Below are 25,545 nucleotides of genomic sequence, written 5' to 3'. Positions count from 1 at the left end.
AGTGTAGTGTTTATTTATTAAAAGATTTATTTGATAAAACAAGCAGGAGCAGCAGCAGACAGAGGGAGAGGAAGAAGCAGATTCCCTGCTGACCAGGGAGTCCAACGTGGGGCTCGATCCCAGGACCCTGAGATCATGACCTGAGCCAAAGGCAGACGCTTAATGAACTGAGCCACCCAGGCACCCCCAGTATAGTGTTTAGTAGCACACTGAGACTGCCCTCAGTGGGTATTTCTCCCATGCAGTGTGGCTACAATGTATTTCTCCTCCATTCTTTATTTGAATTCACATTCCCCTTTTAGCTGAGAGGAGCATCTGAGGAATGTGAAAGATTTGGCCATCAAATGGAGATCACCTACAAGATTACCTCCTACTCAAAAGAATATATCTAAAATGTGGGAATTAACTGAGAAGTATCATTTGCAACTACTATGTCTTCAACCCCATGCTAGGCACCATGAAGGAATCTGAAGACAAAAAGCTTGCAGTGGGAAAGAGAAGATTATATCATACTAGCAAAATGCAAAACAACATTTAATTAAGCGATCAGTTGGGTGGCACCAATTCTAAATTCCGAAGGAACTCAGAGAAAATGATGTGAAGTCAAGGCAAGGTTCATGAGGCAGGTGGTGGTTTCTGGAACCTGAAGGATGACTAGTAACTGAGTCGATTAGAGGCAGCACAGGAGCCAAGGTATGGATGGAGTAAGAAGTCAGGCGTGATTCTCAGACAGCAGGGCAAGGGGCCAGAGCAGAGAGTGTGGGAGGAGTGGGAGAACAAAAGCTGGATAGCAAGGTAGGGTCAAATGGTGGGGAGGGGTCTCTGAGACTCAAGCAAAGGATTGAGAGTCAATATGATAGAGGCTGGAAGTCTGAGTAGAAAAATGCTTAACATGGTGTTAAGACTAGCATGTATCTTTCAGAGCAGGAAAATAAAGCATCCCTTCCAGATTTGCCAGTGAAATAATCTTTTTGTAGTTTCAGTGGCTTATTTTTATAAAGTATAATTCTTCATTACAAAAGAAATGCATGTTCATAATGGAAAAATAAAGACAAGCCTAAGAAAATTTAAAACCTTCAAAACCGCATTAACCTTGAAATAAAAACTGCAAATAGCTTGGTCTGTATTCTTTAAGACTCCCTTTTCATGACTGTGATGGAGGCAACCAGCTTTCCACCGAGAAATACCTTCTCAAGTAATGAGTTGAAGCTAGATATGGCCGCCTACCTTGAACTGAACCCCTGCCACTGGATGTGAACTCAGGAGGGAAGTCTCACCAGCCGGTGGGAGTGGGAGTGATATGTGCATTCTGCCTCAGTGTCTGGCTCAGCACTTCAAGTTGCAAGGTAACAACTTTGAAAGTCGGGTGTTGAAGACGATCGAACCATTATCAGCCTGTCTCTGAAAGTCCTGGTGGAGGAGAGCTGCCTGCCTGCTGATCTGGTTCATCCAGCCTGAACTGTCACAGGCACAAGAACTTCCGTCCTGATGGAGCCACCATGCTTTGGGTCCCGTTGTCACAGCCACTGACCTTACTCTAACACACATCAATGCATACGTGTGAATAGGATTAAAAAATAGAATTGTTCCATATCTACTGTTTCACTTAATGATACAGTGCATCAACAGATACCTGTTTAAAATTTTTTCAGTCTTAATTTGAAGAATGTCAGATCTACAGAGAAGTTGAAAGAATAGTACAAGTAACACCCATTACTCTTGGGTGCCTCAGTTGGTTAAGCAGCTGCTTTTGGCTCAGGTCATGATCCTGGAGTCCTGAGATCGAGTCCTGCATTAGGCTCCCAGCTCAGTGGGGAGTCTGCTTCTCCCTCTGACCCTCCCCCTTCTCATGCTTTCTCTCTCAAATTAGGAAAAAAAAGCATCTTTAAAAAAACCCAAACACCCATTACTCTTTCGCTTGTCAGATTGCACGTGTGTGCTCTCATGCATGTGCTCTCTATTCTTTTTCTGAAGAATTTCATAGTGACTAGACTTCATGATACTTCACCCTAAATACTTAAACATGCATCTCCTATCAAAACATTCTCCTACAAAGCCACAATACCGTTTATTTTACCTAAGAAAATGTAAGAGTTCCATGACGTTGTCTAATATGTGGAACATATTCAGATTGTCCAAAAATGTCTTTTTAACTGTTGGTTTTGATCTATGATCCAATCAGAGTACATGCATTGCATGCAGTTTTATGTCCCTTTAGTCTTTGGTTTTCTTTTTTTTTTCATTTTTTTAAAAAAGATTTTATTTATTTATTTGACAGACAGAGATCACAAGTAGGCAAAGAGGCAGGCAGAGAGAGAGGAGGAAGCAGGCTCCCCGCTGAGCAGAGAGCCCGATGTGGGGCTCGATCCCAGGACCCTGGGATCATGACCTGAGCCGAAGGCAGAGGCTTTAACCCACTGAGCCACCCAGGAACCCCCTTTTTTCATTTTTTAAAAAAGATTTTATTTGACAGTGATTACAAGTAGGCAGAGAGGCAGGCAGAGAGAGATGGGGAAGCAGGCTCTCTGCTGAGCAGAAAGCCTGATACGGGGCTCTATCCCAGGACCCTGAGATCATGACCCGAGCTGAAGTCAGGGGCTTAGCCCACTGAGCCATCCAGGTGCCCCTTTTTTCATGTTTTTTTTTACTGTTTTGAAGAGTCCCAGCCTCATAGGTCTTAGGTTCCGAATTTGATTGTGTCCTCATAATAAAATTCACATTAACCATTTTTGGTATGCATATTCTGTAGGTGGTGTGATATTCTTCATAACATCACATGTCAGCACCTCATAATGCTATTTGATAATTCTGTTTGATCTCTAGGGAAAAGTGTGACTACCAGATTTCTTCAATGTAAAGTTACATTTCCCCCCCCATTGCAATTAGTAGGTAATCTTATAGATGATTCTTTGACACTGACTAGCCTATTCATAAACAGCATTTTACCCAATGATTTTAGCATCTTTGGATGTACTTTTCCTGATTTTATAATAACACAGAGATAGCAAAATGATGATTTTTCTAATTCTGTCATTTCTTCTATAAGTAATAGTTGGCATTCTTCTCTAAAGGAGAAATCTCCCCCTTCTCTTTTATTTATGTATGTAATTTATTTATTATCATTGTGGTCTCAAGGATATATTTTACTCAGTTACCTCATCACATTCTTTGATGCTCAAAATGTACCAAAAATGGTTCATTGAGTTTGACTTTTGACTTGTCTTTGAGCACTTCTTTGCTTTCTGGTATAATAAAATATCATAGTTTTGCCTTGTATTTTACCTGTCTCAGGCCTGGAATCCAAGAAGCTCTGGGTCCTTTTAGTTAAAACGGTACTTAGGAATTAATATTTGTGAGGTGCGTTCATTGCTAGTGGCATAGCATTGTTCCTCAATCCTTTCAATAAAATTTATTAGAAATACGTATTTTAAAAATCATGAATTCACAGTGATATTTCTAATTAAAATGTAACACTATAAGGAACTTTCCCTTCCTTTAATAATTTTATATTTGTATTTTATGTTTATGCCTTAATTATATTAATATTTTTTGTTTTAGTCTGTAATAAATGTGAAATAATGTGAAAATTACAATACAAATATTACTCTAAGACTAAACCCACTACATAAAGTTCATTCTTTCTTGGTAGTTCTCTTTATCTTCATAATATACTCCTCAGTTACTGGATGGATCTATCATAATTCTTTCTGTTGGTCATATACTTTGCTTCCAGCTTTTTGCTATAATAAATAATGCTATGATGAATATTCTTATAGATTTATGCACATCTTTAATTATCTCCTTAAGTTTCCCAAAGTGGGAATTTATATTAGTAGATTAAAAGCATTACAAAGATTTAAAGTTTTTTGTTCCCAAATTGTCTGCCAGAAATATTGGTGTCAATTTACATTTCTAGATGTGTATGAGAATGCCAGTTTCTCTATAACTTTTCCAACTATTCTCTTTTTTTAAAAAAAAAGTCTTTGTCGGGGTGCCTGGGTGGCTCAGTGGGTTAAGCCTCTGCCTTCGGCTCAGGTCATGATCTCAGGGTCCTAGGATAGAGCCCTGCATCAGGCTCTCTGCTTGGCGGGGAGCCTGCTTCCTCCTCTCTCTCTGCCTGCCTCTCTGCCTACTTGTGATCTCTGTCTGTCAAATAAATAAATAAAATCTTAAAAAAAAAAGTCTTTGTCATTTTGGAAGAAGATTATAATTTTGATTAGTTACTCATACGTAATTTTAATTTCATTATTACACAGGCTCATTTATCTCACCAACTTAGTATATTCCACCTAGTTCTAAAAAGGGTCTGAGATGACTTAAAAGTTGAACTTAAAACCATTTTAGAAAATAGAACAAGAGGGGTCCTGGGTGGTGTAGTTTGTTAAGCATCCAACTCTTGGTTTTGGCTCAGGTCATAATCTCAAGGTCTTGAGATGAAGCCCCGTGTTGGGTTCTGCTCTCAGTGCAGTCTGCTTAAGACTCTCTCTCCTTCCCCCAATGCTCTGTCTCTGTCTCTCTCTTTCTAAAATAAATAAAATATATTTTTTTAAAATGGAACAAGAAAAGGCAAAACTAATTTATGGGGAAAGCAGAATAGCAGAGAGGGTGGGGCGCCTGGGTGGCTCAGTGGGTTAAGCCGCTGCCTTCGGCTCAGGTCATGATCTCAGGGTCCTGGGATCGAGTCCCACGTCAGGCTCTCTGCTCAGCAGGGAGCCTGCTTCCCTTCCTCTCTCCCTGCCTGCCTCTCTGCCTACTTGTGATCTCTGTCTGTCAAATAAATAAATAAAATCTTTAAAAAAAAAAAAAAAAAAGAATAGCAGAGAGGGGACAGGCATAAGAATTGGCTAAAAGGCATAAGGAGTCTTCATGGGGTGATGAAAACTTGATGGGGGTTTGGGTTACATGGTTTTATTGTGTTTTTTGGGGGGGGGTTACATGGTTACATGCATTTGTCAAAACTCATTATTACTGTTAAAAACTCAGATTACTGTCAAAACTCATTATTACTGTTAAAATTTTCACAGTTCATTACAGGTAATTCCTACGTCTAAAAAATTGAAAAAAAAATGAACAATCAAAACCACAAAAGCCATAACAAATATTCACTGCTAGTTAATGATGTACATATTGAAGCGTTTTGAGGTGGGGGGGAGGGCAGATGTCTGCAACTGGCTTTGAAATGCACCAGAACACAAGGTGGATCAGTGGTTGGATAGATCGATATGTGATAAAGCAAATATAACAAAATGGTAGACTGTGAGTGGTGGATATATGGATATTCACTACACAATTCTGTCAACTCTTCTATATGTTTTGAAGCTCTCAGAGTAAAATGTTAAGAAATGGAGCAGTAGTGGGGCGCCTGGGTGGCTCAGTGGGTTAAAGCCTCTGCCTTCGGCTCAGGTCATGATCCCAGGGTCCTGGGATCGAGCCCCACATCAGGCTCTCTGCTCAGCGGGGAGCCTGCTTCCTCCTCTCTCTCTGCCTGTCTCTCTGCCTGCTTGTGATCTCTGTCTGTCAAATAAATAAATAAACCTTAAGAAAAAAATTAAAAAAAAAAAAAGAAATGGAGCAGTAGTATAGATATATAGATATTGCTGGGCTGCTGGGATAAACTAGGTACTTAGTGGGAACACTGCCAGTTTTCTTTTTATGGCTCATAATAAACATTTCATTAGATTTAAAATGTTTCCTTCATGTTATCATCTGGTAACAATGAGAGATCAATGATCAATATAGGAAAGTCAATGTGAGATAAATTTTAAAAGATACCTCCCACACTTGGTGCTTTAGGAGGAACATAAATTCATACTAACCAGTGACTCTTTGTGGAAAAGGCAATATAGCCACATACATTGGGATATGGGAGTGATGAGTAAAACAAAGACTTGGTTCTTACAGAGCTTACAGTCTAGGTAGGAAGGTAGATCATTTAATCAAATAATCATTAAATGTAAAATTACATGTCCTAAATTAAAAAAAAAGGGGGGGGAAAGCATATGAACAGCCTCAGAAGATAGGGCAGAAGGGCCCTAATCTAGTTGGGGGAGGGGCAGTTTGGAAAAACCTCTCTGAGGAAGAGACCTGGGCTGACATTTTGGAGGCATAGTGGGAAGGCAGGGTGTGTGTTATTAGAAGAGGGAACAGCATGTACAAAGACTCCTTAGCAGGAGGTGGCCTGGCACATAGGAGGACCCAAAGCCAGTGTGGATGGAGTAGTACAGCAGGCCAGATCCGACAGGGCCTTGTTGGCTCCATGATGGATTTTGGTTTCCATTCTGAAAGTACAGAAAGCCACAGAGGGGGTTGAAGTGGGCCAGGGTTCCACTCATCACTGTCACTCCACTTGCAGTGGGGAAAGAGGGATTTAGGCGGAGGAGCAGAAGAGATGACTTGGCTAGGAGGTCTCCTAACCTAAGTAGGAAATGGAAGAGAAGCACACACAGATTAAAAAGCTATTGGGGAAGTAAAATGGCAAAGACTTGGTGACTGAATTGAATTATGCGGGTAAGGAGGAGAGAAAGTGCCACATTCTGATGATGCCGCACAAAAGCGAGCGTGAAGGGCCAGGTTGGGGACTATAGTATTGCTTCTGTGGAGTCTTCCAAGTAGAAGTAATAAGTAAACAGTTGAATATTCAGACCTGGAGATTACAAGTGAGTTCTGGGTTGGATATAGAGATCTGGGAGTCATTGGCAGTTAACATCTTGACTTTGGCAGTTTTAATTTTGAGAAGGTGACCTATGGAGAATTTATAGAGCAGGACTTCTTGGGAGTGGGGCATGAACTTGGATGGGAAAATTACATGTTTATTTCGACTAACCTTCAACTGAAATCTAAATATGGCTTTCATTTCTGAACGCAGGCAATGAACCACCATAGTATCGGCAGTACTTGTGACTTTGTCACCAAGCGCAATCATAGATATTTTCACATTTCACAGACATTACTGAATCACAGATTTCTAAAAATATTTTGATGACTTTCGATGAAAGTGGTTTCCTTTGAAACCCTATATATTATTATTTTATGTATCTGAAAATGTTCTGAGAAGATCTAGAGAGTTCACCCTACTGTCCCAGAGGTCTGTGATACAAAAATAGGATACCGCCCCCCACCCCCAAAGGTATGGAGAGAGAAGAGCACCAAGCCTTGAGGAACCCCGGGACTCAGCCTGGGTGGAGGAGGAGGAGACAGGGAGGCACCCTGGAGGAGAAGGTGGCTTTGTAGGAGCTCAGGGACACAGTGTTTCAAGAGGGACGGAGTAAGGAGGCCGTCAACACTGCCGAGAGAGCAAGCATGGCAAGGACTGAAAGACCTGCTGGGTTCAGAGATGTGGAAGTCATTTGACAAAGCGCCATTTCGGTGGAATGACGAGCATGGAAGCCAGATTGGAGTGGGTTGAGGAGTGAGTGGGAGGTGGGGAAATGGAGTCAGTCAGTGTAAATAATTCTTTGAGAAGTTTGTGTGTAAAGGAGAAGAAACAAGTGGAAGGGATGTGGGATCAAGGAAGAACTGTTCTTTTTTTTCTTTTTTGGTAGGAGAACTTGGATCATGATTAGATGCTCTGGGGCAGCTGGAGATGCAGGCAGGGGAAGGGAGCTGGATGGATAAGGGGCTGGAGGACAGCAAGGAGCGGGGATCTTGAGTGGGGGTGGAGAGGCTTATAACGGGTGGGACAGAGCAGTGGGTGGCGCACAAGGAAGGGAATGAGTGGGCAGGGCAGCATTGAGCTGAAGAAGTTTCTGTCTGAGGACCACTAAGGGGTGGGGTGGAAGAGAGGAGGGACTAAACACTGCACAAAGGGAAGAAAGTTTGAAGTGGGAGAGGGTTGAACAGGGAAACTGGGCAGCACTGAGGAGTTCCAGGAGGCTGGTGGCTGTGACCTTTCAGTGGGTACTACGTCTCACATTTCAGTGATTTTTCTCCAGCAGTTGCCAGGGGCCTTGATAGAGACCCAGAGACCACAGATGGCCCAGATTTTTGCCAGAGAGATGAGAAAAAAGATAAAAGGCAAGGGAATTATTAAGAAGATTTTTTTTTTTTTTTTAAAGTAGGCTCCATGCCCAGCATGGAGCCCAAAGTAGGGCTTGGACTCAACAACTATGAGAACAAGACCGGAGCTGAGATCAAGAGTTGCATGCTTAACCGACTGAGCCACCTGGGTGCCCCTTATTAAGAGGATTAGCACAGAATCTAGGCTGCTTAGGAAGGGAAAGTTAGTAAGGGGGCCCACGAGAGAGCAAAGGGCCAATGGACCAGAGGTTCCCAAGAGGTGGAAGAGATGTCATAGTAAAAAGGGATGAGCAGAAGAGCTGGAAGTCTGGTATGATCCGTGGATTTTGGTTGATGTCGCAGTCCAGGATGTGCCGTTGGCGGGGGGAGGTGGTGGCAGAGTGGCATGGAGGGGGACACTTAAGATGCATCTGGAACTGAGAAGCCAGGGTGTGTGTGGCCTGATTATCCGGGTGGGTGCTAAAGTCATCCAGGATTGTTGCAGGAGACCAGGATACCGGTGAGCAGAGAGCCAGCCACTGCCAGAGTCCTCACTGAATGAGAATGGCCAAGAAACAATAGGGGTGATGGGGGATGGGAGAGGGGATGGTGGAATAAAACATGGCAAGCCTTAGTGCACCTGTGTTTCCATCAGAGCCTAGGAGCAGACCTCGGAGTGAGAAGGGCATCCTCCTGTCCCCTGATCCTAAGGAAGGGGTGCAGGAGGGATACGACCAGTGCCCCCCAGGGAGGGGAGCTCTGAAGAGAGATCTGATGTACATGTCCCATGGTGCAGGAAGACCAGACAGCTCACCCTTGCCCAAGAGTGCCTGTATGTCTTTGACTTCGGCTGTTCCTTCCACCTGCCTAAGCTCCCCACCCCCACTTCCAGCTCCCCAAATCCTGTCGTGCCTTAAGATCCAGGGGAAAATCTGCATCCTCTGTGAAGCTTCTCCAGGGTTTCTTCTGCCTTTTCTTACACTCATCAGATACTGTCTTGAACTGCAGGCGTTCATGCGACATCTTATTTCGCCAGCACTGTGAACTACCTAAGGGCGGCGCATGGTTTCTTTAGTGGCCTGTCCCTATGGCACCTAACACCATGTCTTGGATGCAAGTGGTTCATGATTCCTTAATGAATAAAGCACTATAAAAGCAATACCAAAGAAAATTTTAGGATGAAATGCTGCATGTTATAAATCATGTTTAATGCAGGTCTGCACCCAAATAACATCTTGCAATTGAAAAATTTTAAAATCTTGATAGCTGGAATTTTAATTGGTTTTTAACAAGTTTTGGGGGTTTAAAAAATAATTAGGGCCATTCTTTTTAAAGGAGGGAATTTTAATAAAATATGGTAAACGTAAATACATAGCATTGCATAAAATGCGGGGAAAAGCTACTTTATTATGATCTTCTTCCACGCAATTTCAGAGATGCTGAGTCCAATTAACACAAGGAACTCTCTGAGTCAGAGGCCATTGATTCTCGGCATCAACAATTTCACTGAGCTGGGATAACAATTGGGATTTGTATCACCCGGCCACATGGCAGAATCACCCCAGTGGAAGGACTGACTTGAGGCTGTCTTGCTTATCTGTTAAAAAAGGCAGGACAATGTTCTGGAAGCAGCTGCAATGTGAAATGACAGTTGCCCCATTTTGCTGCCATGGCCTATTTTTAAGTTACCTAGTGGAACTCAGACAAAGCACAGAAATGAAGGAGAAATGAAGCGTTCGCTGCTGGCTTTGCCCAATATCAGGTTAGCATTTGTGTGCTCCATCAGTGCTGCTGAAGACCTCCGGCGCCCTGGCTTGCCCACAGAGGGGCGTGCTCGCCAGGTATTCCAGTTAATCTATGATTGAATCACAAAATTAGTACCCAGTTTAATCCGGTGAGTCCCCTGGTGGAACATTAAGTCATGTTTTTATAGCAAGATTTCTCTTATAAAGTACAACTGAGTCCCAGGCCAACTTGGGGCCCTTCCGAGTTTCCTCCGTCCACAGAGAGCCTCAGCCCAGACTCTCTTACGCCCTTGTGTTCTTACTGATATGTGACAAAAGGAACTTAGCCAGGGCTCTGAAGAAGCCATATGCCCATTTGCAGAGAAGTATGCCTGGGAAAGGAGACTCTCTTTCGCTGGTCCCTCTTTGGTCAACACCAGTGTGGAGGTTTCCAAGTGCTTGAATATAACTGACTCATCTTCAAGCCCAAACTGGCCATTGTACCTTGGCAGCCTTACTAAACTCCTTGCCTCTCAGGCCATGTCAGGGACCATTCCCTACTCCACTCCCAAGTAACAGCATCTCCTGTTTTCTCTTGTTCATGATGAGGATTCGTGTTTTGGCTGTTAACAACTTTATCACTAGGACTTCAACAACATGTGCACATTCCAAAAATGTTCTTGTAACTGTCAGCCGTCACACATTCATGGAGCTCCTCTTAGGTGGGGGGCACTGGAAACAGGACAGTAAACAGCACCTGCTCCTGGGTAGCTTCCAGCTGGGGGGGTGTGGGTTTGGCAAGACAAGAAGATGTATCCCAAGGCGGGCTCAAGCCCAGAGAGTGTTACGGGAATGCAGAGGAGGGACAACAACAAAGACACCTGACCCCTAGCAGAAGCTTAGAAACTTCACAGAAGAGGTGCCCTCAGAGTTGAGGGTCAGGCTGTCAAGGACCTTGAGTACCTTGCTAACGTGTTTGGATTTGATGCCAAAGACAATGGGGATCCAGTAAAGATTTTTTTTTTTTTATTTAAGAGATCACAAGTAGGCAGAGCAGCAGGCAGAGAGAGAGAGGAAGGTGGGGAAGCAGGCTTCCCGCTGAGCAGAGTGCCCGATGTGGGGCTCGATCCTAGGACTCTGAGATCATGACCGGAGCCGAAGGCAGAGGCTTAACCCACTGAGCCACCCAGGTGCCCCCCAGTAAAGAATTTTTAATGGAGGAGTGCCACAATCCAGTTTGCTTCTGGAGGGATCACTCTTACTGCAATCTGGAAGACTGGGTGGAAGGGGTGAGGTGAAGGCAAGAGGTCCAAGGAAATGACTCCTACAATTTCCAGGCCAAAAAAGATGACCCTGCAGTGGGGTGTGCTGATGGACAGATTCACAAGAAAGGAGACCAGAAGGCTTGGCTTCGGTGTCTGATTGCTGTGAAGTGTGAGAAGGAGCAGGAGAAGGAATCCAAGATAATTTCTGGAATTGTGACTTGGGCAGAAATAAATTCAGGAAGAGGAACCATTCTGAAGGAAACAGATGATGCAGTCAGCATCTTGAGTGTGAGGCGCTTGTGGGACGTGCCATGGCGAACAGATCAACAGCTAAAACGGCACACAAACTCAGATGAGAATTCCCACAGATCTGCACTTGTCAAACCGTGGGCTGAACATTCCCTCTCCGTGACGTACGCTGGAGCTGGAGATGTCGTGTGCAGAGCTGCAGTATTACTAAGGTGCACCTCGAGGGTGCAGAATCCCAGCTACAGGCAAGAGGGCGGCTATGACAAACACCACACCAGGTGCTAACGATGACTCACAGCCTCCCAGGGTGGGGCCTCTTGGCAGTTAGAACCCATGTGTGCGTGTGTGACCTGCCTCAGCCGCACATGGGCCTGGAGCCAGAGAGAAGGGAGGCCCGACCCTCAAGGAATCTGAGAATGGACAAGCAGAAGTTAGGGAAAATTATAAGTGTGAGTCATGGAACGCTTATGCGCTGTGCTAAGCCCCGACTGCTTTCATGACACCGGTAAGGGTGTTGGTAGGTTGACATTGACAGATTAATAGGAGAACAACTCCCCGAGAGTTGTTTGAAAGTGGAGAAGCTGAAGCTTTCATAGGCAGGATAGGCTGAACAAATAGGTCATGAAAGGAGGCATGCAAATATACTGAGGTCGCAGAAAACACATAATGCAAATTGAGCTAGCCTTTTTGGACAGTGGCACCATCATCGGAGAGCCGACATTTGCAAGGGGCTGCGGTATGCAAAAGCACTGTTATTGTGCGTTATGCAGGGCCCGTTTCTGGGAAGCAAAACCCGCTCCTGGCCCAGGGCCTCTTGTCTTGTTTTTTTGAACTTGACCACAGTCTGGAGCAGCGCTGTCCCTTAGAATGTTCCGCAGTGGTGGAAATGTCCTACATCTGTGCGATCCAGTAAGGCAGCCGGGGGACCCATGTGGCTACTGAGCATGTGAAATGTGGCTAGCGAGACCAAGTAACTGGATTTACAATTTTCTTTGAATTAATTTAAAGGTAAAGGTAAATAGCCACACAAGGCTAGTGGCCACTTTATTGGACACCGCAGTTCTAGACTTTTGCTGCCCTCACGTATGGATGGACATTCTGACTTTTTAAGCCACTACGGGTTACTTGAAGTCACTATGGCTGTTTTTTTGTTTTTTGTTTTTGTTTCAACCTCCAAAGTTTGTGTGGATCATCATGAACAAAACAATTAAAATGTTTATGTTGGGTAATAGCCTTCACCCTTAAGTTCACCATGCTTTCTGGGAAATTCAGGTGATCTCACTGGTCAACATCCCACTGAGCCAGGCCTGGGCATGAGCCAGTTGCTGCTGCTGGTGTCAGGTTTACTGCCGCCTTCCCATGTAATGTTGGCTCCTTGTGACCTGGAATCTAGTTATTTGGTTGCTGGTTGCTGATGGTGAAGTACAGTAATCCTGTTCCTATCAGCAGGGCAAACGGTACTCTTGGTCTCCACCTTCTTTGCTGACGAAGAAGTAAATGCGGTGACAACAGGCGCTGAGTCCTTGAGGTTTGTGCATTTGGAACAGCATCCCTTCCAGCAAGGACAGAAGATGAGAAGAGCTTATGATGTCCCTCTTCATAGAAGGTTGCTGCTCCCTCCGCCCCAAGTCCTGGGCTAATCATTTTCATCCCCATTTCATGGGAAAATCAGGGCTCCTATTTCTTCTCTGTGAAGGTTTGGGAGGGTGAAATATCCCGTCAGTTACAGCAGGCTCCTGTAAGCCAGCAGCTGTCCTGGGGACTCGGTTTCCTGCTCGTGCTAAGACACTGCTTTCTAGTCTGCTACTCATCCAACTCCTAGTTGACTAGATGGAGGTGCTGTATATTTCCCTACTTATTCTATTCTGATTAAATGGTTAATATGGTTGCATGTCACTTTGAAAAGAGTCCAAAATTAAGTTGCCTTTTAAAATTGAGTTGGTGTTTAGAAATGTGGCCTGGGATAGGGCTGAGGCGAAAGAAGGTATTCTAGAAGCCTCAGAACCTGCTCTGCCACTGATACCTATGAGAGCACCATTTGTGGCTAGTCGGACACCAAGGTAATTTATAATGTAATCTAATGTTAATATGAACACAAGAGTCTTACTTGTTCTCCCACCGATCCCACGAGATAAGCATTAATAAGTATCTCCTTGATGGGAAACTGAAGTGCTTAGAAGTGGTTTGTCTGAATTCACACTATAATGAGGGACAGAGATGGCCCTTGATGATAAGCGTTCTTTCTACTTTGCCGCACCACTAACTTAAATGTATTTAGGAGGTAACGCTTTAAAGAACATCGCAGCATGAGCTTGGTGGTTATTGCTCTGTCTTGGATTTAGGTGTAACACATCCTCGGCCTAAGGCGCTGTTGAAGCCACTGGTGGCGAGGAAGCCATGGTGCACAATGGATTGGCTGCCGCATTAACTGTCATTTGGGGATCTGCCCCCTCTAGACAGGTGTATGGAAATGATGGCTTGATACTGGATCCCGTACTTGATGGTGAATGTCTCACTAATACCAGGTCCATCAGCATTGTGATCATCTGAGACGGGGTCAAGGAGACTGGGTCAAGGAAGGAACAAGTGGCAGAAACTGCAGTACAAGCATCAGAATTTGGTAGTGGCGCCTCATGCAGTGAGAGAATTAAGCAACCCACTTCCATACTACCCGCTCAATCGGAATGAACTCTCCTTTACAAATCAGAGGCAACACTTTCCTTGGTGTTTTCAGCCACAGGAGTCTCTCTCTAGAAGGGAATTACTTAGGGAGATGTTCACCTGAGGAGGAGGGCTTTGGTTAGGTTTACCCCTATGCATGGAACTGGATCTTCCTGCTGCTCTTTTCCCATTGCCAATGATGGACCGGCAACTGCAGTGCCCGACATGGCGTTCAACCCACTGAGCTCTGCAAATCGGGACTGGTCTGGCCTGCGCTCTCCTTGGGCAGGTACCAGCATTCTTGCTGCTTCCTCTAGGAGACTGACTTCAGGCGCTGAGGAGCCTCTAAAAAGAGGTGTGATAAGTTCCTTATTCCCTCAGGATTCGAAATATAGCAGGGCAGGCCCAGATCGTGAAGGTTTACTAACAACCAGATTTTCAGAGACTTTTGGGCAGGGGTCCAAACCTGAGAGGGGAATGCTCCCACTTGACCCATGATCCTGGGGGCTGAAGAGTTCCCTATCTGGTTTATCTCATGAGAGAGCTCTAGCTTCATTCATATCAAGCAGAAGTTGAAAGACTAAGCAGGCTGGGGTGGTGGGGAGGGGGGCAGAAATCAACATTATGAGCGCACAAGTCATATGGCTGATGAGTGACGCATTCAGTGACCTTTTCACTCCCCCTGCCCTTCCTGTGCTTTGTATCCAGAGGCAAATTCTACAGTATCCCCCAAAGAAATATCAGTAATACAGAGAGCAAAGCAGAGGTGAACTGCACTGTGGAAAATTCTGGTTTTGTCACTCTTCTTGATAGAGAAGATGTGACCTTGAAGGCACTTGTATAATCGAGGCCCAAACCCTTGGGATATCATTACCTGGAAAAAAAATTGAGATTATGTAAGTCATGTTGTTTTGGTTTCTCTGGCAGACTGAGGTACAGAGACAGTACAAACATGAAAAATCCTGTTCTTATACTTTGGAAATGGCCAGTTTTGTGCATCTGACCACAATTTTTGTCCTTATTTCATCATTACTTTTACAACCATATACTTTTTTAGATATGGTCTGAGTGTTTTGCAATTATGATTTAAAGAATGAATAATTTCTATAGCGTAGAGAAGAAAACTACAGAAATCTGTCAACAGCCTGTCCTTCAAACAAAGTTTATGGAGAGGAGCATGAAACTTCCAGTCCTAGAATATCCCGAATGTGCAAGCATCACCATGCAAAGTGGCCATGGCCATGCATGTCAGTCTTTGCATGAAAATACAAGAACCCAGCTGCCCATTTGTTTGCCAGTCTAGGAAGAGTGCTCCGTGTTACTGTTCAACTCACGTCACATTTTTTGATCTGTCCTTGAGTTTTGTTCTATGTGAAGAAAATGTGAGAATTTATCTTAATGCTAAAAATGTGCTGTTCTAGCCAAACTAGATTTAATTTTTGGATTAATCTCATTCCCTAAGTTTAATCAGCAGCAGGCGTTCTATTTTGTCTTTGACTAACAGGGAACGACCGAGGTGATATGTTCTTCTCGATGGTGCCAATATTGTAAGAGTCTCTTTCCCCTTCAGACTCTAGGTGGAATATTTTATCGTGTGATTTCATGTTTCTTAATAGGGAGTATAGATCTCACCCAGGGATACATCTACATCCATAAACATCAATCATCGATGTTTTTAAGGTATCCTCTGAGCATTAAATAACCACAGTGCGAGCATCCCAGATTAAAGGAGAAATTCCAATGAGAACTTGATTGATACTAGGTATCTAGGATCTATCTCTGGGATAGATCTATCCACGTTGCTGCCGAAGAGAGTCCATCCTCTAGAGTATATCGTAGGCATAAAATATTAAATAAGAATTCATAAAAGGCATATTACTCATCTTAAATCAATTCACCATGCCAACAAACAGTGTTGAATGCAGCTTCATAGGATATCCTTACATAGGATAAGTAAAATTTGTACTCAGATAAGATCTTAAACATGAAATATGATCATATAGTTCAGTGGTTCAGAGCACCCTCCCTGGGTTAGACTGACTGCAAAGGACCCCTGACTCCACCACACACTGGCTGTAAAGTCTTGGGTCAAGTTTCTTATCTCTTCTAAGGCTCAGGTTCTCATCATTAAATAAGGTAAATACATAGAGATTTATGAGAAATAAGCTAATATTTATAAAATGTTTGGCACGGTGCTGGAACACTGTAAGCACTTAGATAATGGTAACTGCAACTATTATCATCATCATATCACAATGATACTGATCTTATTTTTTTTTTAGATTTTTTTTTTTAGATTTTATTTATTTATCTGTCAGAGAGAGAGAGGGAGAGAGAGCGAGCGCAGGCAGATAGAATGGCAGGCAGAGGCAGAGGGAGAAGCAGGCTCCCTGATGAGCAAGGAGCCCAATGTGGGACTCGATCCCAGGACGCTGGGATCATGACCTGAGCCGAAGGCAGCTGCTTAACCAACTGAGCCACCCAGGCGTCCCTGATCTTATTATTTTTATTATCATCCAGACAAAAATACTTGAACAATTCCTATTTATTACGGGGTGCAGTTATTACTACATTTTACTCTATTTAAAAACAAGATTAAACAATGCAGTGAATTAGACTAGAAGCCCATACACACGTATATCTTTATATCTGTATCCATCGTATGTCTGGCCATGGTTATATGGACAGAGCAGATAGACATTGATGCAGGTGTAGAGATAGGGAGGTGGTGATGTGCTTTAGAAGGCCCAGTGCCTCAACTCTTTTTTTTTTCCCATTTTTTAAAATTTAAATTCAATTAGCCGACATATAATACATCATTAGTTTTTGATGTAAAGTTCAATGATTCATTAGTTACATATAACGCCCAGTGTCCATCACATTATGTGATGTCCATCACCCAGTTACCCCATCCCTCTACCCACCTCCCTTTTCTGCAGCCCTCAGATTGTTTTCCAGAGTCCAGAGTCTCTCATGGTTTTTCTCCCTGTCTGATTTTTCCCATTCCATTTTCTCTCCCTGTCCCTATGATCCTCTGCGCTATTCCTTATATTCCACACATGAGTGAGACCATATGATAATTGTCTTTCTCTGATGGACTTACTCATCTTAGCCTCAGCTCTTGAGGCTTGAGTTGCATTTCTGACTTGGATGGCACCTCAGAGATGATCTCCATCAGACCCATCAGGAAAGAAGATCAAGACCCAACTGGAGTGAAGGGGGACAGCTGCACCACAAAGGAGCCTCCTGGATGGTACCCAGGATGGGAGCTCTTGCCCCTGTGTCTCCCCATCCTGACCTTTAGGACTCTCCAACACCTCTTTTTTGAGTTGGCTTTTTCCCAAGTGGCGTGCGCGCGCACACACACACATACACACACACACACCCACACACAGCAGCAACAGAAGCAGGAGGAGGAGATCTCCCAGAGTTCTAAGTACCTGTTTGGAAGATGACCCACTTGAAAACCGGGATCTCTCCAAATTTGTCTCTGGCCCCCCAAATTGATCTCTTTTCTTCTCATTTGGGTCTCTTCTATATTCCTGTCGTCTCAGACAAGCCTGCAGAATAAAAAACGTTTCCTTGGCTTAGGTCTTCGACAAGCTTTATAACTTTTTGCTTAGTTCCTATCATGAGGAGCATGACATACATAACGTCCATCTCTAAGGGCTCAACAACACCTTTACCAAGTGTGAAGACACTCAGCCGGGCATCATTCTGTCTTCCCTTTGCCCAAAATACCAGGTCAGTGGGGCGCCTGGCGGGGCTCAGTGGATTAAAGCCTCTGCCTTTGGCTCAGGTCATGATCCCAGGGTCCTGGGATCGAGCCCCACATGGGGCTCTCTGCTCAGCGGGGAGCCTGTTTCCCCCTCTCTCTGTCTCTGCCTGCCTCTCTGCCTACTTGTGATCTCTGTCAAGTAAATAAATAAAATCTTAAAAAAAAAAGTATAAACAAAAACCAGGCATTTATTAAAAAAAATAATAAGTCACTGTTTTAATAAATTAAAATCAACATGCCAAGAGGCGTTTTGACAAGTATTTCCCCAACAATTGCCTTCTTAAGGCAGAAAGTACCGGATACACAGTATCAGCTTCCCTTCTGCCTTGCTCTTCTGAGTCCCCTCATTCTGTCGCTGCTTGACTCTGACCTCTTGGATCACACCTGGTTCCAGGGTAAGACTATTCCTACATGAGAGCTTTAGCACGTGAGCTTCCTTTCACTTGGAATGCCCTTCATGGGATGTTCACAGGCTCGCAAACCCTGCAGATCTATTCAGAACCAGCTCACGTGGCATCTCTGGCCTTCCTTTGCTCCTCTTCCCCAGGCCAAAGTAATTGCTCCTTTATACAGACACAGCTTGAATTGTGCAATTTTTTTTTAAACTGTTGTATTTAGTTGTTTTGAGCCTGTGTCTCCTGCTGATCAATGAGAACCCTCAGGGTAAGGACCACCTCTTATCTTTTGAATACCCCAGCATCTAGCATTTAATGTTCACTGAATTGCATTATTGTTTCAGAGGGAAATATCAATTCCCAAATGCAAAACAATAAAAAAATAAAAATAAAGTAACCAACAAAAAAAATTGTCCATCTTTAAAAAAAAAAATAAAACAAAATTAAGAGAAAATGTAGTACCAATATATTTCTTCTCCAGGATCAGGACAGAAAAAAACCCCAAGGATATCAGGTGCTATGGGGGTTTCAATCGATATTTTAAATAGTTTAAAATAGTAAAACTTCTTGGAGCATTTCTATAGATTCAGTGCCCGAATTCACCTTTGCGCCGCTAGAACCAAATTATCTGCTGTCATGGTACAGAAGGGCAATGTAAAGACCAACAATACTGTTACTACACAGGGCCTGACATCTCCCCTTCCTGGCTGGGTTGAGAAAGGAAAGATTCCTCCTGCATGTTTCCCCTTTGTTAGAAAATGCATCTTCTTCCTTGATGTGGAAGGACTTGCCAGAATTTCACGCCTCTGGGAAAGCCTAATATTATGCTACGTGGTTAAAAATAGAAATGACCTGATATTAACAAAACATTTACTGCCTGGAATTGGGAACAGCGAGCCCGTGACTCTGCTTCACAACCGAGTTGCTGGTGAAGCCCTGGCCTCAGGGCTCATACACAGCGGCCAGATGGTATCTCCAGCAAGTGGAATCCTGTAGAAAGGGACGGTTCCAGCCTGCCTTATTTGGAAAGGGAGAGCAATCTGAAATGGTTGCCCCCCCCCCCGCCTTTTCCCCCTCACTGTTAATCCAATTTTCAGAAACTATGCTATCTAGATAGCCATTTTTATAAATCCTGGGCAATGTTTTTTTCTAAATTAATTATTTGAGGGGGGTGCAGAAGGAGAGAGAATCTCAAGCAGACTCCCTGCTGAGCATGGAGCTGACACAGGACTCGATCCCAAGACCCTGAGGTCACGACCTGTGCCAAAATCAAGAGTCGGACTCTCAACCCACTGAGCCACCCAGGTGCCCTGGCAGTATCTGTTTTGATAAATAATTTGAGCAAGAAAACCCCTAAAAGTACTGGACAGCAACTATGATAAGTTAAACACCAAGTAAGAAAGTACACCAAAGTAAAACTGGAGAGAGTTAGCCAGAGAGTTTAATGACGTTTAAGTGAAGATGGGCCTCTTTACCATTCCCTTTCCAGTAACTTCAGATTGGAGCCTGTTTGGGAGGAGCCCTGGCTGGGAGTGTTGTTTCCTGGAGCGGCAGATGTCTGTGTTATCCTAACCGACTGGGATTACAGGCCCAAGCAGCAAATGCTGATAGGCTCAAAGTGGAGGACAGTGTTAGCAAATGCACGCAGGACCAAGGCAGATTTTGTGGGATGAACAGAATTCTTGTGGGTTGAGTGTTTTTTGAAAATTCTCTCCAAGAATGCATGCAACTTAAATATTTCTTCACCAAAAGGGGAGGAGGATTAGAATGGTTTGCAGTGTCAAAAAAAATTTTTTTCCCCTCTGGTTCCTTATGCCTCCTCCTCTCAGAGGAGCCCAAGAACAAACCGGTGTGAGGGTGGGTAATTTTTATCTTGATATAGTCAAGCAATCTTTCTGTGTAAATCAAACATCGGTCCTCTTGAAGTGATACCTTTGCCCAGGTGAAGGAACACAGGGACAGAGGCAAGTCCAGAATTCCAGTCCTAGAAATAGCAGGACCCGAGCCATAACTGCCCCTCGTCCCCCAGGGGCTAGTTTTCTTGTTATTTGTAAACGTGAATGATTGTTGTTTTGTTGTTGTTTTTGTTGTGTGTTTTTTTGTTTGGGTTTTTTGTTTTGTTTTGTATTTTGCCATTTTTGATGCTGACGTTTCCACATTGGGGATCCTGGCGTGACAGGGCAGAGTGTGAAATCCATAGGATGGGGAGGAGGAACTGATGTGTAACTCGTGATCATCAGGGACTCCCCTTCCCCTGGAACTTTAAAAATACTCCCCTTTCAATTCCACATGTCTGGAGCTAGATTGCTATAAATAAGTTTCTGTTCATGTGACGGAACTGGCTGAGGGTAGTCTTAAAATTGAAGGCTTCAGGTAACTCCTTATTTCCTCCTTGAGCTGGCGCGGGGGTGGGGGGGTTCCTCTTTCACTCCTCCTCCGACTCTGCCTCCCCCCACCCCCCAGCCCCTCCCTCTGACCACAGAGCGCAGGCAGGCTGCCTCCAGAGCACAGGCTCCCACTGTGGGGGCAGAACACAGAGTGTGCATATATGCCTGTGGGAGATGACGTGGGTTCCGTGACTCACTGTAACTCAATACGGGTAAACACGACGAACCCCAGCTCTGCCACTTTCTTGCAACGTGACCTTGGACAGGCTGACTAACGCCATTGATTCTTGCTTCCCTCATCTGTAAGAGGGAGATGCCTGGTGCCGCCAGATTGCCGGGGAGCCTGGGGCCCTGTTGGCAGGACGCTTGGCAGAGTGGCTCCGCGAGTGTTCAGTGAGAGGCGCTCATCACCGCCAGCATTACCATCATCACCGTCATTATCATCATTAGGCATTAATTGTTGTTTCTGATCCCACTGCCTGGTTTACTTCTGTTTCCAAAGCCAGCCTTTGCCAAATCACGTGACTCTGATCCTGGTCAGGGAAGAAGAAAGACTCCTTCTGTCGGGGCCTGAGCTTCCTCCTTGTTTTTGTGCCCTGGAGGCAGAGGACTGTTTCCTAGGCCCGAAGTCCCCCGGCCGGACAACTGAGGCGATCCTGCCCTCAGTCAGTCAGGGTACCTTGTAAGGCGCTTTTTCTTCAGTGTTGCAGCTCTCTGACTCTGGGGGTGGTGGTGTGTGTGCTCAGTGTCATGAGCTTATTTGATTACCAGTCCTGCCTTCAAGTCCTCATCTGGGCTCCTGGGCCTTAAGAAGCCACTGGGCCTTAGGATCACTTTCCCAGGCTCAGGGTTCCAGTCCGAAAAACCCCGAGACCATGACACATCTGCACCTCTCGAGCGCGGTGGCCTCCACCAAGGTTATCATTGCTCTGAGCATCCAAACATTTTGAGAAGTGGGACTTGCCGCTGCTTCGGTTGGTACTTTTCTGTTGTTCTTTTGATCTAACATGCATAACCCGGAATTGGGGGGTTTAATTATCATTGGTGGCATTATTCAAGCTCATTAGTTTTAAGAGGTTAAGGAATCAGAGGTATAAAAACAATCTGACACTCTATTTCCCTCAAATGAGTTTCTTTTCCTGTTCTGTCTGTGGAGAGGACAGAAGCACATGCCTCAGAGGTGAGCAGAACAGAGACTCCTCCCCTTGGCTCCCATGGAAGGGGAAGCTGAATTTACTCCCTCAACCCCCTGAATGGACGGTCCCCAAGCCCCTGCCACCTGGCATTGTCACCTCTCATGTCCTTGAACAAGTTTATAGCGTCACGTTAAGTTGTTTGCTCAGTCCTTGAAAGATCAGGATAAATAAATGACAGGAAATGAAACCCATCCGAACACATTTGATAGATCACGGAATATCATTCTCAAATGCCAAGTGTAATCTTTCTCTCCAGCTTTCAGTAGACATTAATGGCTAAATTCTGCCTCAAGTTACATAAACACGTTTGACCAAAAGGAAGGAAGGAAAAAAAATCCATGCAGCATGAACACCCTTGAAGAAACAGAGCCAAATCCTGAGATGGCATGTAATTATGTACTAGCTACCAGATTCTGAAATAGCATGTAATATGCCAAATAGATGTTTATTTCCTCTTGTTTTTTCAAAAGGGTCCCACCCAACCACTGAAAGCAGCAGCATCAAAATAACTCAGGGTGGGTTTAAGCCATCTCTCCTGGTGCCGGCACACATACCTATAAAGGCACTGCTAATCCAGTGCACACCAACCCTTGGCATATTTTAGGACGTTGCAGGCATAGTGTACACAGGAGGTTTGCGAGGGCTTCAATTTGAGTCGGTTCATTAAAGGCGAGTGAAGCACAGGAAGGAATCTGTAGCAAATGTGTATGATTTAGGAGTCCTATCTGGCTGTTAGGTCTTACAATATTTGTACACCCTGAAATGGGGAGTCCCTAATGTCCAAGCAGTTTGCTACCCTGGGAGTGAAAGCTGGGATTCCTTGGGCCAAACTCATTGAAGAGCCAGCGTTTCAATATCGACCCGTTGCAAAGTCTATCTTAGTAAATTATCTACATATATTCAGGTCATACATGGACCAAGTTATTGAGGGGTTATTAAGGTCATGCGATTGATTCTTAAACCCCTACTTTAAATCCTTTCTGGAACAAGACAAGGGAGACTAAATCATACAAATAGCTCACCACTGCTCCTCTCAAAGTCATTTCTGTGGGTTGCTATATATTTAATTCAACAATACTCAGAACATATTAAAGACAACCGTATTTATTTTTTGCAGACTTTGTGGTGAGTGGTTTTGAAAATGCTCAATGAGGGTGGACTTGACCTTGAGAAATAGTTACAAGTCAGCTGAATCTAAGACTGATAAACAGAATTGGTGGTCAAGTTAGGTAATGCTGGCTCACATCAATGGCAGGGCGTTCAGTTCAACACAAGAATAAGACTCCATCCCTGCCTTTAGGAAGCTGTGGTCCAGATTGAGGGGAAGTCACCCGGAAGACAATTTCAGTACAATTTCATAAGCAACGTGAAGGAGGTATGAAAAGGCACTTTGGTATTGGAGTGATGGAAATGTTGTAAAGCTGGATGGTGGTGATGGCTGCAGATTTGGTAAATTTACTGCAAGTCATTAAATTATACACTTAAAACAGGTGAATTTTATGATATGTGAATTATACCTCAATAAAGAGGGCTTTAAAAGAAGGGTGTGGTGGGAGTACAGAGGTTCCATTTAGTTCTAAATTCAAATTGCAGTCTTTACCACCCTTGTCAAGAGAGTAAAGAAGGGGTTCTTGGGTCTTGGACCTGCCTTTCAAAAAAGCAGTCTAAAGGATGCCAAGTTTGGAGGCAAAGAGACCGATAATAAGGACATGGTAATGATCTTGGAGAGAAACTGTGGAGATGGGAACCAGGGTGGCGGTGATGGGATGAAAAGGAAGGCACAAGTTCATGAGTTGATAGGTAACAGTGGCAGGACTTGGTAACAGGTGGGTTTGGTGGTGAGGGAGAGAAAGGAGTTGGGGAAGGCTTAAATACAGAGGAGGATGGCAGGAGGTGGACATGCAGAGATGCCTGTGTGACCTCCAGATGGAAATGTCCCAACAGGCAGGTGTGCATGTGGTGACAACACTTTGGGGGAGACTCAGGGTTATAGGTCATTAGTCTATGAGTGATAGTTAAAAACATGGGAGGGAAGAGATGGGTCACGGAGACCCTGTGAGTTGGAAGAAAGCTAGGCTGTTGGAAACCAGGAGAATAAACATTTGTGGGGCAGGGAGAGGAATGTGAGAGAAACAGAAGGAAAATCAGCAGAATATGCTGTCAGAAAGCCAAAGGAGTAATGGTTTGGGAAGGAAGGAGTGATAATGTCAAATGTAGATAAAGCTTCAGAAAACAAAGACTAAAAAGATGTCCCTTGAATTTGGCTACTGATCTTAGAACAACTTCAGGAGAGGGGAGGGGAGGGGCAGCCAGGTTGCAGCGGGTTAGGAGTGAATGGGGAGAGTGGAGATAGAAATGTAGCAGGTTGGGGACATCTTGGGGACAGTGCCAAGTCTGTGGCTAGAGAAGGACCGTGTGTCCTGTAGCTTTGTTCTTTTGTTCTCAGTATAGGAGGGACTTGGGCATGTTAGTAGGCTGAGCCAATTAGAAGGAAGGAAATGTCAAAGATACAGACAACTAGTTCCTGGATGGAGAAGAACTGGACATAGTGGGGTGTGGGCCAAGAGCTCAGGCCAGGCCAGGTGCTGGCCCAGAGAGTGTCACTTCCCCCTGGGGACTTGAGGGCTGGGGGGGGTGTATAGCCTGGAATGGAAGGGAGGAGTGGCGAGGCTTCCTACCTGATGGACTTGGGTCCTTTGCTTTGTTTCCTGTGTGTATAAAACAGGAAGAGAAGTTCTTTGTTGAAAGTGTGGAGATTGCAGGTCTGAAAAAGGTAGGAAGGTTGAAAACTGTTGATGACAGAGGGAGCTGATGGACCAGTAAGCATGTTGATGTGAGTCAACCTTTGCTCCATTATCTCCCTCACTCCACCTCTCCGTATATGGGCATGATGGCAGTTCTGCTCCTGTTCCCTGGGTTGAGCCACTTCTCACCACCTCCACTCCTACTCCTGGGTTCGAGCCACCATCATTTCTCCCCCAGGTTTCTATCAGAGCTCCTTACCAAGTTTTTCTGCTGCTTCCCTAACAAGAGCTATCTTTAAACACTGTAAATCAGATCATGCCGCTTCCCTGCTTAAAATCATCCCAATAATTCTCCCTGAGAATAAACTCCAAACATCAAATTTTGTCCTGAGAGATTCAACATGATCTGGCCCCATTTACTTCTCCTACCTTGTTTACATGCCACATTCTCCCTTGATCAATGTGGTTCAGCCACTCTGGCCTTCTTTTGTTTCTTCCGGAGCTCCAAGTTAGTTCCTGCCTCAGGGCCTTTGCACTTGCTTTCCATCTGCTCAGGATGCTCCGGCCAGCTCTTTCCCATCTTTTATCTCTACAACCAAATGTTACTCCCCCAAAGAGGCTTCCCTGCCTGTGTAAGGGAGCATCACCCCCCAGCCGGTTACCTCTGTTTGCCTCCTTATATTTAGCATTAATCAAAACTATTCACATATTTATTTACTTGTGTGTTTTGTTTGTTTCTCAATTCCAGAATAAGAACTCTGGGAGAGAAGGGACTTCGTTTAGGACGTTGTAGGCACTTGATAAGTATTGTTATTTTTAAGGGCAGTGTTGAAAGTATCCTTATTAATAAGGACATGAATGGCCTATGAATGGCCTATCAAATTAGACAAATAAAGCCCCAGTGACTTCAGGCCCACACAGTTGTGTGATTTTCTTCAGCAGGGACCATCAAATAATAAGATTGATTTTTTTACATGTTTGTTCTGCAGACAATTTCAAACAAGCATTTCCAAATGAGGGTCAGGTGGCAGAGGCATGCATCTAGGTGAAAAGCAGATGGATTCCCAGTGTGACCAGTTCAGCTATTTATGTTCTTATTCATTTTACAGAAATTCCCTCACTTTTACAGTCTTGTACGTGGGTTGGCAAGT

The 25,545-nt window shown here is 44.3% G+C and overlaps 1 protein-coding gene across 1 annotated transcript in view; it reads right to left on the bottom strand.

Moving 5' to 3' along the window:
• LOC111158144 (membrane associated ring-CH-type finger 10) overlaps window positions 1-25,545 on the bottom strand; it is a 76,496-nt gene that overhangs the window by 49,807 nt on the left and 1,144 nt on the right. Inside the window, exon 2 of the mRNA XM_022520030.1 lies at window positions 17,335-17,454. Coding sequence (XP_022375738.1) covers window positions 17,335-17,454 — 120 coding nt within the window. The remainder of the gene's footprint in view (window positions 1-17,334; window positions 17,455-25,545) is intronic.

Source organism: Enhydra lutris, unplaced genomic scaffold (assembly GCF_002288905.1).
Source record: "Enhydra lutris kenyoni isolate GAN:26980312 unplaced genomic scaffold, ASM228890v2 scaffoldscaffold57, whole genome shotgun sequence".
NCBI lineage: Eukaryota > Metazoa > Chordata > Mammalia > Carnivora > Mustelidae > Enhydra > Enhydra lutris.
Note: the sequence above shows the minus strand (reverse complement) of the source record. Positions and strands in the feature narration are given on the sequence as shown.